The sequence below is a fragment of the Eubalaena glacialis genome, chromosome 8 (genome assembly GCF_028564815.1).
Source record: "Eubalaena glacialis isolate mEubGla1 chromosome 8, mEubGla1.1.hap2.+ XY, whole genome shotgun sequence".
Taxonomy (NCBI): Eukaryota; Metazoa; Chordata; class Mammalia; order Artiodactyla; family Balaenidae; genus Eubalaena; species Eubalaena glacialis.
In genome coordinates, this window is record NC_083723.1 from 124,304,200 (window position 1) to 124,323,508 (window position 19,309).

General features: G+C 36.2%; 1 protein-coding gene across 13 annotated transcripts in view; it reads right to left on the reverse strand.

Moving 5' to 3' along the window:
* The window catches only part of KMT2C (lysine methyltransferase 2C), a 276,950-nt gene that overhangs the window by 99,357 nt on the left and 158,284 nt on the right, over nucleotides 1-19,309 (reverse strand). For 12 of the 13 annotated variants that reach the window (XR_009701921.1, XM_061198964.1, XM_061198975.1 and 9 more), the window contains 5 exons: nucleotides 9,080-9,249; nucleotides 8,469-8,617; nucleotides 7,566-7,682; nucleotides 6,576-6,653; nucleotides 4,214-4,917 (listed from right to left, as the gene is read on the reverse strand). Coding sequence is in view for 12 of the 13 variants with exons in the window: in XM_061198964.1 (XP_061054947.1) it covers nucleotides 4,214-4,917; nucleotides 6,576-6,653; nucleotides 7,566-7,682; nucleotides 8,469-8,617; nucleotides 9,080-9,249 (1,218 nt within the window). In the remaining variant the exon portion in view is untranslated. The remainder of the gene's footprint in view (nucleotides 1-4,213; nucleotides 4,918-6,575; nucleotides 6,654-7,565; nucleotides 7,683-8,468; nucleotides 8,618-9,079; nucleotides 9,250-19,309) is intronic. The other variant, XM_061198967.1, reaches the window with a different exon arrangement.

Genomic DNA, 19,309 nt, shown 5'->3' on the forward strand with positions numbered 1-19,309 from the left:
ATGATTAGAGCCCACGAGTATCCAATTCTACTGAATCAGTTTAAAGCGTGACCAGAGAAGGTAAGGTATGTCTCCTGGGCAGATTCACACCGCCAAGTCCTAAGTCCACCCTCTCCCTACATACTATGCAAAACCAAGATTGCTATTAATGGGTGAGTTTGATTTAGAGAAAGTGAAAACAGTGAAAAAAGAGTAGAAAGGAGGACAATTAGTAAGAGAAACTGAAAACACAAGCATTTATAGTTTGTCTTTTTGGTACATACATTCACTCATGTACATTACAGCTATTGTAGCAAACAATTCATTTTTTTATGACTTACAGAATTCTTTTAACATAAATAAGTCATATACAAAACTGAGTTCAACATCAAACAGAACAAGAAATTTAGTCCTGAGAGTGATTTGATAAGAGATAAACTATATACGTACAGAAACAGCTGTTGCCAGCTTTAGCCCTCAGTAATTTAAGAAAGTGAATTTGGCTGGTGCTAGCAATCGTTTTAGTTATGGCTTAAAAAATGTAACAGGCACAAGAAAACTAAGAGGGATGTATGATAGTTCTGATCTGTATGTGTTGTAGGTTGACACCCCAAAGGCTAGACACGTTTTTAGGATGAAAACTACAGTTTCTCAATGGTTTAGAGCAGTGCTTCCTGGACTTCAGGCTGCATGGGGATCTTCTTAAAATAGACGTGTTCACTCAAGTTAAGGTGGGGCCTGAGATTCAGTGTAACAAACTTCCAGGTGATATTGATATTCCTGGTCTGCAGGTCACATTTTGAGTAGCAATGGTTCAGTCATTTCTCCCAGAAAACATGCCTAAGCCTGTAAGCCTGAGTAGAGTTTTTCCTCTTGCCCTTTCTGCTTTCCCACAGTACCCTGGGGTTTCCTCTACTGCAGCAGCCTGTATCACACACAGAATAATTAAATAGGCAGTTTAGTTCTAAAATCTGTGCAACCACTATGTGGCACTGAACTTGAAAACCTACTACATCTTGTATTTACTGTGGCCAGTTTGACTTGGTCGAGCCTGCAGTTATTTTCACTGCCACACTTCTTTAGAAATAGTTATGAGTCAACGTGATGGGTTTCAGGACCACCACTTCACAGCCAAATTTAACACATGAACATTACATCCTTCTCCAGTCTCCATTTTCACATAATATCTGCATTATCCTGCAAATCAAGAAAGAAAGCAGGGCAGCACTACCGTTTGCTATGTGTCAGGGGGTGTATAGGTGTTATTGTTAAATTCTAACAACCATCTGACGTAGTTTTATGGATGAAGAAACCAAGACAGTTCACAAGGTAACTTGCTTGGTGTCCCACAGACAGTAATGGAAGAATAAGGCTCTGAAGCCAAACAACTGCACTATGGAAATATTCATGCTGAATTTATATTAATCAGTCTTTCCCAGGATCAATTAATTACAGTACAAATATATATAAATAATACAAAATAGGCTTCTTAAAAGTCACTTTTATAAAATGCCACATAGTATTTAGACTAGAAGGTATGTGGGAAAATCACTGTTGGCATCTACTCTACAACTTTTATTCCTCATAAAGAATAGAGAATATTTACCTATTTACTAATGAAATCTTTTTTGATAGGTTCTAAGACAAAGTATCAGTATGTAGGTTTACCTCATAGGTATCCAGGAATAGACAATTACAACTACTAGGGTAATTTCCTTTAATGAATATCATTATGTATACATTATATAAAGCAGTACTTCAAAATTCAAATTTATTTTAGTTAAAAGCTGGATATGAAATAATTTATCAAGAACAGAATCTCTCTTTATTTGGATGATATGATTCACCGATCTGCCTTTTTTAATTTTAAAAGCAAAAACAAACCAACCCCAAAAAATGCCAACAGTGCTTCTTACTAAAAGGTTTACGTTTAGAAACCAGAAATGGAAGAAAGAGAAGGGAGGGAGGCAGGGAGGGAGGAATTGCTTACTTGTAATTAATTGTTAACAAAACTATAATCCTCTACAGCTCACCACTGGAGGCCTGCTTTGCTCTCACAGGAACAGATTATGAAACTGATATGTTAATTCGAAACACTTCATTTAAAATGCTATTGCAATACACAAGTATGTTATAAAATTCTAGGGTTCTTAATAAACTACTTAAATTGATGAAAAATAAGAAATTCAGTTCACAACGTAATGGCAAAGTGGTTATAATCTAATGAAGTACTATTTTTGGAAACCTACTCTATTAAAGAAATTTCACCTTCTCTATGAGAACCTCTCAACAGATGTCAGTCTTAGAACTTATGTAAATTCCTAAGCTCGCCACATATATGATGTTAGCAACAACAAAAAAGGTGGAAAGGTAAAATGAAGAAAAAAATTCTTAGCATTTGAAAGTTATCAAAATATATTTAAGAGTACTTACGTTTTCTCTATGAAATTTTCTTTAAATATTTAAGAATACTTCAAGAAAATGTTTCTAAGAAAACATATTTCATAGAAGATTTAACAAAAACTTTCAATATTATCATGAGAGCAATTAGTACATGAGTATCTGAAGTAGATCAGTCATGTGATTTCATTAAATATTTTCCCATAAAATAAGATGATACAAATAAGGTATCTTGTTCTATCCAATGCATACTCTCCACAAAAGCAAAGCAGTGTATCAACAAGCTTTGAATCACCAAGTGAAGGTTGTTTCCTATACAACTAAAACACAACCGAGAGGTAAAACATGGCCTACCAGCTGCTTGTGAGATTAGCAGCAAATTGTGAGGTAGTAATCAGGCAGTAGCAGCTAAATAGAAAGGAGAATACTACCACAATTGAAAGAGAACATAGCAGAAGTAGTAACAGTAACAAATATTAAGACACGGCTCATGTAAAATGGGATGAACTTGGAAGAAAAAAAATATATGTACATACACACTCCCACACACATACAACAATACCCACACTCTTTTGGACCATAGGTCAACAGAAAAATAATCGTAATGGCTTCTCAGTTGGAGCAGAAGTCTCTAAATAAGGAGAGATACCGGTAAAATTTAACAGGAATATTTATGATGCAATATCCTTAAAGAATGTAAATGTCTGAACCAAAATTAAATTTGAGATTCAAATTTCCATTGCTAAAGTCTTTTCAGAGCCAAAACTACACAATTAGTATATGCTATTCAAAAAAAGAAAAGGAAAATAAAAGAAAAAACTAAGGATGAAGAGAACTAGTTTGAGAAGAAAAATCTCTCTTTTTTTAGAATAGAAAATAAGTATCAAGTAAGAGACTAATTTTCACATTAAAATAAAGTTTGATTTAACTTTTTTACTGGTCTCACAATTCCAAAATTAGACGATCAAGATCAAGATATTATTATTCCTATAAAAAGTTAAACTTTAATCACTGAAAGCAATTTAAATCATGAGACTTAAAACTCCAAATTATTATTGTGACTAAACACTTCTGCACTGTTTGATATCCTGCTATTTTACGAAAAACTTCAGAAAGTAGAAATTTTGTAGAATACATAATTCTTAGCTATAGTATCTTCACTTTGCTTTGTAGTTTCACTCAAATCCCACTGAAAAAGATCTGGAACTTACCCTTAAAGGGTAGAGTTCACATTCACACAACTTAGAACAATCATGGGAAGAACTCCCTTCACTTCCTTAAGATCAACAATATAATCCTAAAATTTTGTTCACAAAACCACTGAAATAAGTCCTAACTTTAAAAAAATTCCCACAAAAAGTTAGCAATCAACAGAAAAACCAAAATGAGAAATTCCCCTGCATGAAAAATACTCTAGGTAAATTCTGATGCTTAAGCAGTTAGAAATATGTACAACGAATAATATCAATAAACAAATATACTTAAGGGGAAAAATGACTGTTAATTACACTATACCCAAAACCTTACTTTTTTTCTTAAGTCTCTGCTGTTACTATGGCATAGAACTAAAAACTTCTTTAAAGTGTTTTCTATTAGAAACTATAATCAAATAGGTTGCACTTAAATTCCAGTAAGATCACTTCAAGTTTAAATAAACTAGTCTTCATTAACAGTATGTTTTTTTAAGTGGCCAAAACACATAAGTCAACATTACATCTACATTCCACCTAAACAGAAAAACCTGCCCTCCAAACCAAAGCTACACATACACTTTTTTTTACTTTATAGAACCACTCCAACATCTTTTCTATCGACATCATTAAAATCACCATACCTGTCTGGACCGAGGTCTACCGGGAGAAAATTTCCTTTTGGTAATAGCTGGTTTACCCATGCCAATTTTGGGGGTGACTGAGACGTAAGTTGTTGGCATGATGTTCCCAGCAGAGGCACTGGGAGCCGACGGGTAACTGTGCAGCATGCCGTGGGAAGGCAAGTCGGAAGAAAGTGCTGGAGAGGAAGACGCGTTTGCCTTGCTTATGCCCGCTGCTGAAGAAAATGATGACTCTGTCTCAGATGGTAATTTTACAGATTTGCTTTCTTGGCATACACCATCTTTCACACAACTCTCAATTGCAGGAGCCACTTCGAAGTCCATAAATGCAGTAGAAGGTTCAGGATTTTCTTTCTGTTCCATTTCTTCTGGTACCCTTTCTATGGCCAACTGTTCCTTAGAACATAAAGCCGTACCTTCCCCACCCGGGGACGGGACAGTGACAGATTCAATGTTGACTCCTGGAGGCCGGGATTCTTCTGGGGGCGCCGCCATGTTAGGTCCCTCCGACAAGTGCACTTCCCCCTGCTGCACAGCGACCTGGGGGGCAAGGGCTTCAGCGCTGTCTGTCACTTCCATTTTGTTCTCATTTTGATCTGCACCGCAAGCATGCATCGCTTTAGGAGGCATTTCCATTTCTTCACTGTCAACTTCATGAGAAATCTGATTTTCCAATTCAGGATTCATTTTATCTTGGGATGATTCTATAAAATTTCGAATATCTATTATGTTAATGTACCTATGAATTTTAAAATTTCTAACTATGATGAGGTATAAAACATTAATGTCTTACATGTCTATAGCTCTATGGTTTAAAAATAATAGGCTTGGGTAGAAAAAAAAAGTTGGCGGGGGGTGGGGGCTGTGGGGTGTGGGATGGGGGGGCCGGGGTCCAAAACATACTTTTGCTTAAAACCATGCCTTAAGTCAGAAGGTATTCATCAAGAAAGGCAATAAGGCAATTATTAAGTTTAGTAAAGGCCAAAAGAGAGCAGGGTTTATGGATTAGAATCAGTCACCGATCAGACCAGAAAACCTACAAGAACACTACCTTAATGGGATCCCCAGAGTTTAAGGTAATTTCTGGTAAGAATATTAAAATAGAATTAATTTCTAATATAACCATTATATATGATGTTTTACAGTTTGGTCACTTACAAGAGGATTTAAAATTTTGTAGGTGAAGTTATACTCATTTTACAACTAGGAAAATGAGGCTCAGTGATATTACATGATGTGTCCAAATTTAAAAAGTAAAGATTAGTCTAGAATAAAAAGAATTTTGCAATAAGCCGACACAAGATGTAACAAAACTTCTGTAGACTCAAATATGTAATGACCATAGACAGAAAAGACTTATTTCGCTTAGCCATACATGCTAACACAATCAATACATTTTTTGGGATATTATTCTTGTTCTTCCTCATCATCTATAACCAAAGAGACTTATCTTAGCAAATCAATAAAAATAATTAGATATCAGAAGTATCTATAGTCACTGACTACTAAATTTTAAATCAGGGTACTATTAAGTTAAATCTTTAACCCAATATTACTTAAGAGTAAGGTTAGAGGTCCAATTGACATGGGCCCTAAGTGGCTCTTTTAAGTAAGACCACTGATGATAAAAAGCACTTATTTCAAATGCCATCAAGGTAATTTCTTAGGTACATTAATAAAGACACTAATTTCCTTATTTACCATTTACCATGGTGACTGAAATTTATATATGTTCTTATATCAAAATGAAATCTCACTTCTCACTCCTGCTTTATTGAAAGACTATAGTTGAAAAGGAAAAAAACATCCAATAACAGATCTGATCATACTAAATATTTTTAAACACAAAAGTGCTTCAAAAATACTTTAATATTTTAAAAGTAATAAAAAATGGACCTTTAAAACAGAAAATACATATAAATGAAGTGAACATTTATGGTTTAAAACCAAAAGTATCACCATTTGAGTGACTCAAGTAAAACAATCTTAATGCTATATAATGCCTAAATTATGTGCTCATAATAGGAGACCGACTACCTCAAGTCTCACTGGCAAAGAGGAACGTTTGCAATACACACTCAGAACACGAGTATGTTCTTTCTCCTCTGTGCTAGGCAGGAAGGATTAAGATAAAAGCGCAAACATGCTCTATTTCTGCCTTAGAAGTCCACTGCCAATGGTTTTCCAGAAGAGGATCACCTAACCACAGACTGCACTATCGTCATGTGAGTCTAGCAATAGTAAACAATTCATCTCTCATTTGAAAAGTCACCTTAGCAGACAATGACTCGAATCGCAGAGCAACCATAAAGGCGTTATGCTGTAAATCAATCAAATTAGACAGTATGAACATGTTGCCTACCAGCAGTGAGAAGTCCACGCGTGCCACGACTTCCTGGTGGACCACTCCTCCGCTGCTCTCCAGTGTGGATGGGAGCTGCTGTGAATAACACACTTATGGAATCTCCAGCAAGGAGTCCAAATTCCTCTAACACTGCTTTCTCAACAGTAATTTGAGTAAGATATTTATCCTTCTGCCAAATTCCAATTTCAAATATAAGCATAAAACATCCTGTTACTATTCGTTTGTTAAGTAGGATACGGAAATGAAACTGGATATGGAAGGATATGGAAGGAATCTGATTATGTACTATAAGATTATTATATAGTTTTGTCTTATTTTTCTTCACTTTATTTCTTTATGAGGTATAATTTTTAATGAGAGTTGTTAAATATAAACTTAACCTCAAAATATCTCAAGGGCTTTTTATGTATACATTCAACCTATATAACACAGTATCACATACAATCCCACAGACTTTGAGGTGAGACCAAGATTAAATTTAATAAGTAGTTTTCCCCAAACCTGGTCTCTCATTAATTCCAGATCCTCAAGTACAATAATAGCTATTACCAATAATGCAAAAAGCTTAATTGAAATATCATTGAAATAACCCTCAACAGGACTGCTTACATGATCTAAAACAATGAATTTTTCATTATCTCAGCATGAAACATCTCACAATCAGCAACAGCTCTAGTTAGTAATTACAAAGATAACAAAAGAAATTGTTTTTTAATGAAAATCACTTGATCCCTAAACAAAGTATATATTTATGAGTAAGTCTAGATTACAGCTGAACTATCAATACAATATATACATGCCCTTTCCCCGATTAACTTCTGTCTAAGTTTATTTTATTTAAAAAGGCTCCTCTCTAAATAATTTCCTACATGACTATGTCTCAGCTTACTTTTATCTAGGGTACTAAAGTTGCAGATGTTCACATATTCACTCTACACACACATTTTCTTCAGAGAATAGACTATCCATCACCAAAAACATCCTTACCACCATCTGGAACAATTCCAGGTGCGGGCTGCTGACCATCGACATCTTTATTAACTGCTTGCTCCAGAAATACCATGTGGTCCTCAGGGCCTTCAACTTCCATTTCATTGTTACAATCTTAACAGAAAATTATTTATTCTTTAGCTCAGAATGAGTTTTTCTGTTTTTGTAAACTAAGTCAACAATTATCACCTTGTTCTAATGGAGGTAAATTATCCCTAAAAATGCCATAAATTCTTCTTCAGATTTTTCTATTTTGAACCAAATATATATTTACATTTTTCAAATATGGAAAATATAATGAATTAAAAAGTAACTGGAATTTTATTATTTTGAAAGGATACTGCACAACTGTATACTGATGGCATACTAGAAACAAAATGTTAGTAACCAAGATGTGTCTACTTAAACCCCTTGCAGATGATAAAATAGAACTTTTATAGACTTTGCCATTCATACTGATGAACATGAAAAACAATCTGATTAGCAGGTCTGTTCCCTTTATGATCTAAGAATCTTGTTATTACGTTTATAACCCAATGGTGTACTAATAAAACTACATGAACAAAATTTAATAAAACGAAAATTTGTTTGGAGTAAAATAACCCAGAGTATGAAGTGCCAACTAGGTCATACAGCCAAACAGTAAGGAACTTCCACTGTTGGCCCAAAAAACACAATTGTAGGAGCGTACGCTAGTCCTGGAATTCAAATATTGGGCGAACAGTTGTAAAGAAGCTAGATTAGATGTTAACCATCAGATTCAGAGATGACCAAGATCACAGGTACAGAAGCTAAAAATAAGATGGGATCCGATACACAGGATTCCCTCATTGTTACTAAAGTAATGTACTGCTGACTGGTTGGCACAGCATCCTAAAAAACAAAAACTCTCAAATTTACCTGTAGTGAGTTCAGCCATCTCCACTTCATCACCTGGCTGTAATGGATCCATCTCAGCTAAGTGTTTGCAATACATACAGATGTACTCTTCTTTGAGCTGAGAATCCAGTTCATGATCTGTCGGTTTGTCACATTCTAAGTGAACCCATCTGTGACGATAAATATATTTAAATAAAATTTTCTAATTTAAAGTCAAATTAATATTTAGGGAAAAGAGAGATAATTGCTGAAAAACTGGATATAGGAAGGGGTAAGGATGGAAGAAGAGAGGTTATAGGGGTTAGCAATTGAAGGTTCTAGAAAAGGAGCTGTCATTTTTGGATGTCATCACAGGTGTTGACTTTTTTTTTTTTTTTTAAACACATTTTAAACTATTTACTCTTTACTTTTCCCTCTTAATGCTTGTTTCTGGTCTTGTCTTATTTTTTGCCCACTTACATTGTTATGCCTTTCAGACTCATAAAAACATACTTTAATTCCATCTATAACGGCACTCAGTACTGAAAGGATTACTGGAATGACAAAAGCTTGGATCTCAAAATACATGGCAGAGCAGATGATCACATGGACAGAAGAACTGACAAACAAATGGAATAACTATATCTTCTTACCTTTTGCACATATTACAATGAAGCATGTCTTTCTGCAATTCTGGGTGGTAGCACTTCCCACAGAAAGGACATAAGTTATCCTGCTGTTGGTAACAACTGTCACATACCAGGCAATTGTGGTGCCACTGAGAACTAGATCGTGTGCCACACTCTACACATATTCTGCAATTCTAAACACCAGGAAAAATGAAAACAGAAACAGTCTGTTATGCATTTGTACTGCAGTTCTGGTGTAACCCTTTTTTAAAAATCAGTGAAACATTTGTAGATTATATATTAAGCTTTAATTTTTATGACACTAATTTAGGGTGTATGTTTTTGAAAAAGAAGTTTGTTTTGAACATCTGATGAGATATCACTCAATTTACACTGAAACCTCCTGGAAAGTGTAAATAGTGGATAGAGACATCCAAGAAAACATTAATAGGGAAGGAATAAAACCAAGAACACAGCAATCCAAACTTCAAAAAAGAAACACATTCCAGAATCAGGAAGTAGCTAATGCTGAATAAGTCTACTCAACTCACTACTCTGAAAGCAAAATGGTCCTGCTAGGGAATTCTGTTTGTTTATGGGTAGCTTAGAAACTAAAAACAAGAATTCACACTAAGGAAATATAACCCACTCCAAATGATTAGGTGTCTGAAATTGTGAAAATAACCACTCAACATCAAAATCCAATTATGGCTTCTCATATTTTCAGAAGAGAGAGGCACTACCCTTAGCAAAGTAGAAGTGCTGATGTGCAAGGCCTGGCAGAGGCCAGCCAAACCTCCTTCTGCGCCTGTGAGCTAGGCTGCCTTAAAATCCTGGGCACAAGGCTGACAAATTGTGGGACTCTCATTACCCACCCACCCCCAACTTTGCAATCTAAAGCACCAATAAAAAAGGAACTTTATCTTTTTGAGCTGCTGGTATCTTTTGATACAAAAGAGATGCTCACTGAAAAAGAGAAACTAGCATGAACCACAGATCTGCTGAAGTCTTACAGATTTAAAATGGAGGTACTCATAAATACTGATGACAAAATCCTAAGTAAAATGTTAGCAAACAGACTCCAATAGCAAATCAAGAAAATCATAAACCATATCCAAGAGCAGTTTATACAAAAATGCAAGTATGGTTAAATATTAGAAAACCTATTAATAAAATCTAACATATTATTAGGTCTGAGGAGAGGAGATAAATTATTTCACTAGATGCTGAAAAGACCTTTGGAAAAAAATTAAAATCCATTCCTAATAAAAAAAAAACTTCCAAGAAAATTAAAATGGGTAGGTATTTCCTTAATGTGATATACACACATACCTCAATTCTAAAGCCAGCATTTTGTTTAATTGGGGAACCCTAGAGGCATTCCCACTAAGGTCAGAAACAAAGCAAGGATGCCTACTATCTCCACTACTATTTAACATGGTTCTGAACCAATGTAGACAGTAAAACAAATGAAAACAGAGGCAAAATAGGAAAAGAAGAAATAAAACTATTTGTAGATGACAAGATAGCATACTTGGAAAATCCTAGAGAATGTATCACAAATTTAATAAAAGAATTTAACGAAGTAGCAGGATATAAAATTAGCAATGAAAATTCAATAGAATCCACATACACAAATAATAACCAGTTAAAAGATATAATGAATGGGAAAATCCCATTTATAACATCAACAAAATAGAGACAACTTTTAAGAATAAACTTAAGAAATGTCCAAAACCTATACAAAGAAAATTAGAAAACATTCCTAGAAGACACTAAATTAGACTTGAACAAATGCAAAGACATACCTTGTTCTTCGTTAGGATGTCCTAACATCAAGATTTCACTATCAATGAATAAATTTAAAGTGACCTGATAAAAATTCCAGTGAGGTTTTTCACAGAGCCTAAGGTTCATATGGAAAAATAAACGACAAAAACAGCTAGGAAAAATGTGAAATAGAAAAGATCTGATGGGGGACCATGACTACCAGATACTGCAAAGCCTCTATAATTAAAACGGTATGGTATTGGCTCATGAAGATAGAAAGACAGAGCAATGGAACAGACAAGAAATTCCAGAAATAAACCCAACTAAATCTAAAACTCTAGCCTGGAATCTCAAGTCACTGAGGCAAAGACTGTCTTTTTAGTGAATGGATATTGGACAACTGGATAGCCAACTGGGAAAAGATAATTCATACCATGTAGAAGCATCAACTAAAAATGGATTAGAGAGCTAAATGTAAAAAATAACATAAAAACTAGAAGAAAATATGAACTCTCCTATAGCCTCAGTATAGGAAAAGGCTTTCTAATTTTAACTCAAAAATCCAAAAGCAACAGAAGACTGATAAATCTGACTATATAAAAATAAACTTTTGCATGGCAAAAAATAACACAGGCAAAGTTAAAAGGCAAACAACAAACTGGAAGAAAAGATGTGCACCGTATAACGCAGCTGAAGGCCTTTTATCCCAACTATACAAGGAGCTCTTAGACTGTGGGGTCATCAAAATCTTCAAGAGTAACAGGCAACACACAAGAACAGACAACTCGCAAAAAGGGGTAAAAAACGACCCCTCAACACAGGAAAAAATGACCAGCTTCACTCAAAAGAGAAAAGAAAATTAGACTACACTGAGATAACATTTTTCACTCATAAGACAGGCAAAAATCAAAAGCTGAACATGACAGCCTGTTGGCAAGGATGTAGAAAAGTTCTCTCATGCATGAGTGGTGGCAAAAGGAACAGCCACAAGTCCCATGAAAGGGAATGTGACGATACCTAACAAAATTACATACGCATTTACCCCCGAGCCAGTAATCCTATTACTAGAAATTTATTCTAGAGATTCGCTCCCAGCACTTCAAAAACCCATATGCACAAAGTTACTGACTACAGAATCACTTCTAATGTAAAATATTGGAAACTACCTAAATATTCAAGCATAGGACATTGGTTGAAAAACTATGGTTCAAATAAACAGAAGAAAGAGAGAGAGAGAGAGAGAGAGAGAGAGAGAGAGAGAGAGAGGGAGGGAGAGAGGGAGGGAGGGAGGGAGGGAGGAAGGAAGGAAGAAAGAAAGGGAGAAAGAGAAAGAACGAAAGAGAGAGAGAGAGAGGAAGGAAGGGAGGAAGGGAGGAAGGGAGGAAGGGAGGAAGGGAGGAAGGGAGGAAGGGAGGGAGGGAGGGAGGGAGGGAGGAAGGAAGGGAGGAAGGGAGGAAGGGAGGAAGGAAGGAAGGAAGGAAGGGAGGAAGGGAGGGAGGGAGGGAGGGAGGGAGGAAGAGGAATGAGGACGATCTCTATGAACTGATATGAAGTGACTTCCAGATTTTAAGTTAAAAAAAAGCAACATGCGAAAGAGCACATATGCTACCTTCAGTGTAGAAAAGGGAAACAAAAATATATTTGCTTATTATTACAAAAAAATACAGGAAGGATGAATCAGAAATTTTTGAAAGTGTGTTAATATCCTACGTATTTTTAAAAATTAAATCAATAAGAAAAGAATGGGGAATTTTAAAAAAACCAAAATCTTCAAGAATAACAGGCAAAACACAAGGATTCTTACTGTACGAGAATGGATATGTAAGAATGTGAGAAGGCAAAGAACTCAGCAGGAGGGATCAGAATTGGAGGTACTGGTGTAAATTCATTATTTATAAATGATGTACACGTGTGAGTATACGCATACTTATGTGTGTATTTGTAGATAGGCATATGTGTAAATGTATACACATGCATGTATTTCCTGCCTCATCTGCTGAAAGTACAAAGAAGCAAACACCCCCAGAGCAATGGGCACACCTAGCACCCAATCTTCACTAAAGGAACTTGGCCTATTTATAGAAAAGAGGACAGATTCCAGGGCTAGGGCAGGGAGGTGTAAGATGATTTTGGAGTATCTTGTTATGCCCAAATGTAATGAAGTGCTTAATGGTGAGGGCATGCCACAAAGACACAGGAGCCAGCTTGAAAAGGATATCAAAGGCAAAACTGGGCAATCTGAGCACAAAACAAATTAGGTACAGTAATAAATTATAAATTATTGATAATAACAAGAATTCATGAGTCAATACTGACAATATATACATAATTTTAACATGTGAAAGAAGGGAGGGTTCTTGCTTACAACAGAATGCAGGGGGCTGACTGGTAAATGTGAAGTTAGAAAAGCATCATTTTACAAACAGGTAAAAACTGTATCAGGCATTGGTTCCTACAATCTTGGAGAAAATTCTGAGGAGCAACAAGATATTTGCACGGTATTAAAGTGTCTCCTCACATACTGTTTTATTAGATAGAAGAGAGAGAAAGAAAACAGTGGAGAAACTTTACAGCAACTTGACCAGATTATCAGAATTCACATCACCTATGAGGGAGAGATAAACATCAGGTGCATCCAGCTGAAAGCCTGAGAAGGGCACATCATCACTTATGCAATATTCTGCCCAAGAATGAATAACTCTCTATATAATCATGAGGAAATATCAGACAAAGACAAAATAAGGAAAGTTCTATTTGTGATTTAAAGAAAACAAAACAAAACAAACAAACAAAAACCAGGTATGTGAGGAAAAACTCTATTATTCAAAACTGTCAATATCAAAAAAAGACAAAGAAGGGCTAAAGAAATTTTCCAGATTAAAGGACTCAAAAGAAACATGACAACTAAATGGAATACCTGATCCTAGACTATCCTGGAACCTACATAGGAGGAGGGAAATGCTATATGGGACATTAGATCAAGTGACAAATTGAAATATGGATGGTAGATTAGATATATTGATGTAAATGTATGGGGTGATAATAGTGCTGTGATTATGTAAGAATATTCCTATTATTAGGAAATACACATTTAAGTATTTAGGGGTAAAGGGAACACTGTGTATAACTTACCTTCAAAATGGTTCAGGGCAAAAAAATATACATGGGGCGGGGAGGAGGGAGAAAGGGCATGGATGACAATACTGAAATCCTAACAACAGGTGAATCTAGGTAAATGGCATATGGGTATTATTTTTATTTTTCCAACTTTTAAAGTTTGAAATTATTTCCAGATAAAGCCTTTTGAAACGCATCATATACCAACACATCAGCATTCTTGAAAGAGAAACAGAGAAAAGAAACCTATGGGACAATGACCGGTACATAACGAAGTTCCTAAAAAGATCACCCTTACTTCAGTGCAAGCAGCCTCGCTAGACTGACACCATTCCTGGGAGGGCACACCTATCTGCCTCTGCACCTCCAGCCGGCACCACAGTGTTTGCATTTGACTAAAGACTATAAAGAACTATGAAAGAATTTAACAGTAGAGAAAGAGTATCATTCTTCAAACTGAATAGAAGATAAGCATTCCTATGAGAAACTCCATGAGAACTGAGCTATGCTGAGCACTTTACAGGCATCATCTCGCTAAACCCAACACCCCTGTGAGGTTAAGTACTATTAACTACATGATGAAACACAGCTTACAGAAGTCAAATAATTTGCCAAAGATCCTGTATTTAGTAACTGGAAAACCTGAGATTTGACTCCACAGCCTAATCTTTTTAATCACTTTATAATACCTCCATAGAACAGAATAAAACACACACACTATCCACTCGTATTCTCAGCAGTATAATACATAATTCTGTCACGTGAAAGAGAATAGCAGACTAATACGGAAAGCAAATTAGTAACGGCAGAACAAAAAGAAGCCAGAGAACAACCTTGAGAAATAAACTCGGAATTCTGAACACATTTTCCAAAATAATGAAAACCACAACAAAGAAAATAATGAATTAAAGCAGGAAACAAAATCACCTAGATGTTAGTAAAGATTATTAAAGAGAATGTAAAGAAAGTAAATATTTTTTAAAAAGGTGAATTTAACCAACACTTCCCTAGACCTTTCCACGGGCCTAAAGGGAGAATGACAATGGTCAATATGTTCCAGACAACACTAATTAGTGTAGAACCATGATAGATACATCCTGGAAGCAAATCCAAATAACTGAACAAAAATAAAGATCTCATGGCCTTCAAGCAGAAAAACAATTAACTAATTAAACTAAAAACAAAACAAACTTCTTCTGTAATTCCATAAACTGGGAAAAAACGGAAAAAAAAAAAAAGTATCCAGAGTAAAAAAAAAAGTTGTAATGCAAAACTATACCAAACCAAGTTCTTCTGGTAGTTTGAAGGCAACAATCTCTTTCAGGTTTGCAAGATTCCAGAATATTTACAATTCTTTTATAGAAGTGCATAACCAAGTCTCCAAAAGATTGGGGGTGAGATGAGGCTGGAATTCACAGAGAAGATCCCTCCCTCCCCAAAGAAAAAGTCTATAGTCTGGGTCAACTTAAGACAGAGAGGAGGGAGAAAACTTCTGATTTCTTCATTTTCAATGGCAAGTGGGGGGGGGGTGATTTTTAATATTTTCAACATTTATAACTTAATATTCATAAGATATAAGATTTGAATTACAAATCACTGCAGGGAATAAAAGGAACTGAAAAACAGAAAGGAAATTAAAAGAACAGGTTTGTCTTAAAATAGCCAAGCATTTCAATTACATCCATTACTCTAAATACTTGACTATTAAACCTTTCAAAAGGTACAGTTAAAATGACACAGAAGGATCCAAAATGAAAAGAAGATCACATTCAACTGGTAAACTAAAACCCCACTCAGCCATATTTGTCAGGCAAAGCAAAATATCTGGTCTCCCCCTCCCTCCTCCAAAAAAGGCATTACACAATATAAAGAGAATAGTTTTACACTGATAAAAAGCACAATATATCAATATTAGCCTGATCTACTTGCTAAATAACCAGCACAAGTTTAAATGCAAGGAGAAATTGATATGAGAAATTACAGGAGTCGCTTTTATCTACGCCGTAATACACTGTTGAATCAGTCAAAAAATATGGAAAAAGAACTTCATCTAATTAAATGAAATTAATAAACACAAATACTACAGCTTTAAAGTCACTATGTCAAGCATCCAAATATATGTCAAAAAGAAAACTACACTAATTAAATTATCTGATTCAATACGATTAAAGCAGAAACTCATGTGTTTAAGCACAACCTAAAAAAAGAAAGATAAAATTAAGTCAAATGTGAATAGATATAAAGTTACCAATACAACAAATATGAGTGCAGCCAAAGCTATAATCAAAGGTAAATTTATAGTCTTAAATATCCTTTTTTCCTTAGGAAAGTGAAGAAAACGAATTACGAATTCAACTTCCTATTTCAAAAAAGTAAAAGAGGCGCGGTAGCAGAGATAAAAGTCATAAACATACACATCCGTCCGACGGCAGGTTTTTTCCTTAGACCAAGAACCAAGCCAAGAGAGAACGCGCGGAAGCATCCCGTCCGGCCGCCAGGCAGAAACTGCTCACGGGGCCCTCCTCAGCCCCCAGGCTCCTCCCTCCCGGGCGACCTCACCTGAGAACAGTTGCCCCGAGGCGCTCGGTTCCCGGGGAGAAGGCCCCGCCCCTCCAGGCCCCACCCTCGGGCCGAGGCGGGACAGAACTCGCCGCCCTCTGCCCCCCGCCCTAGAACCAGGTGACGCGCCGCCTGTTCCAGGTGCCGAGGCTCACCGGGGGCGGGGGTGGGGCGCAGGGGTAAGGCTCCCCCAGCGCCTCCTCCTACCCCCTCACCAACACCCCATCCCTGGGGACCTGCCAGCAAGACCGCCCCCCTTTCCAGGACCCTCCGAGGAGGGCAAGCACCACCACCGCCCACCCCTCCACCGGCCGGCGCCTCCCTGCCGCAGGCTGCTCCCGGAAGAAGCCTCGGGCTGGCGCCTCCTGGAAGCCTGCGAGCCCAGCTGCGCCGGGGAGCCTCGGCCTCCGCCGACCACCTCCGCCACCCGACCCCTCCTGAAGGCCGCCCCACTAGCAGGGGAAGATGCCGAGACCACGACAAACCCGAGCGCAGAGAGAAGGGCAGAGGTAACAGGATCGCGTTTCTGTGACAAAGGGACTAGAAAGTGAGGATGCAGGGAGACCACGAGTGTATTTTTGGTCTGTATGTTTTCTGAGAACTTGAAATATTTCATAGAAATGCTAACTTTAAAAAATATAGGGAATTCCCTGGCACTCCGGTGGTTAGGGTTCAATCCCTCGTAGGGGAACTAAGATCCCGCAAGCCAAAAAAAATAATAATAATAAATAAAAATTGTTTTAATTAATATAAAATGTAACTGCATTTAGCATTTGTATTTATTATTATGTTAGTCCCAAGTGCTGTCAAAGACGTGTGAAAGGTACAAGATTTTCCACAGTAGAACCGTGGTAAAAAGAATGAGACGTGTGGACCGCACAGGGATTCGCTCCGCAGCAGTGAGCAGCATCCACGAAGCAAGGAGGTTCTTCACACACATCACCTGACAACAGAAACTGCAAACAGCACACCCGTAACTTATAAACTTCCGTACTTTAGAAATAATTGGATTGATACCCCATTTACTACAGATTTCAGCTGCGCCATTACGGTGCACCTGTGAACCAAAAGGTTTCTAGAGTTTTTGAGTGGTACTTCATTACATCTGATGTTCAAAGAATTGCTGGTTGGCACTTTGAGGTCTGATTACTCTGAACCAGTAAACACAGTCCTGGCTTTATCAAACTATATCTATACAAATACTTATACAAAAGGCATTCTTTGTACGAACATTAGTAAAGACAAAGAATACCTTTCTATTAAACCAGGTCTTGGCAATTTACTTTAAAAGCAAAATTATTTGTGAGATTGGCGAGGGGTGAAGAATTGGGAGATTGGGATCGACATATATATACTAATATGTATAAAATGGATAACTAATAAGAACCTGCTGTATAAAAAAATAAATAAAATAAAATTCAAAAAAAATTATGTTAGATTAAGTTAATATTTATTTTCTAAGTTAAGCCAGTGTAATTACCGTAGATCAAAGAAGTTTGTGCCTAGCTTCATGTCTATTCTGTGAAATTAAGATTATAATAATAATTAAAAAAAAATAAAACTCAGCCTGGGGGGTATGTAGAGATGGCCCATGGATCTAGAGTCTTTAGTTTCCTAGGATCCAAATCCTAATACAGATGAAAATTAGATTAAGAAATATTCCTTAATTAGTCTAGGGAGAAAAGCACTGTTACTCAAGTAAGTATAGTATGATAGCACAGGAAGCATAATATATTGGATAAAACATTACAATGTAAGACAGGAAACCTGAGTTTTAGTCTCTGTTCTGCCTCTGCAAATTAGTAAACCTCGGCAATTCACTTAATCACTAGTCCCTCACCAGTTCTTAATCTAGAATTTATTAGTTTACCTGTAGAGATTTCAAAGGAAGCAAATTAACTACTTTTATGATTGACTCATCCTAGAGAACATTCAGAGAAAAGTCATAGTAAATATTGTTTCTAAACATCTTCCTAACAGGAAAAAAAAATTAGTTTTATTCAGTCAGTTGGGAATTGAAGGTAAACTTGAGTTATTCTTACCTTCTACTTTCACTTTAAGAATTTAAATATTTTGTGCTTCCAAGGACAGACAATTCTAAAATTTGCTGTTGTTTACCTGGTACTATACTAGCTCTGCCCAGTAGATTGAGTTGTCAGCCAACCTACAGGGTTTAGAGATGCAGGCGACAGAGCCTCAATAAATTCCTCAGGAAGTTTAGAGAGGCCAGAATGGAATACCTCAAGGTCACAAAGATGCAAATACCAAAATAGACGGAAAAGGGGAGAAACACTGACTAAAAGAATATCCAGAAAAAATTTAAAATAGCTGAAAATACATCTTAAAAGCATCCCACCAAGCAGAAAGACTGATATCTTAAGTAATAAAAAATTAGTGGAAAAATGTCTATAGATCCTAACTTTCAAAACCCCAAAGAAACTTTACACAAGCATCTAAAAAACCAGATATCTAAGTCAGTAAGCACTTACTAAAGCTACCATGGGGGAGGAACAATATACATACGCATATATGATATGATTCCAAATATTTAATACAAGTTTATACATAAATACATACACACATAAATATATATACACATATAAAATCACAGTAAAATCATCTAAAAGCCAATCTGATCAAAATGTAATCTGCTTTATTTCTGGATTTTAAATTAATAGATTTTAAAAATACATGTTTCAGTATCCACATATAAGGATACTACCTATTTCAAAGAGTTTCGAAGATTAAAGATGAATCACTAAAACACAATTTCTAAGCCATGAAGCACCATACATTTGTTAGTTAACA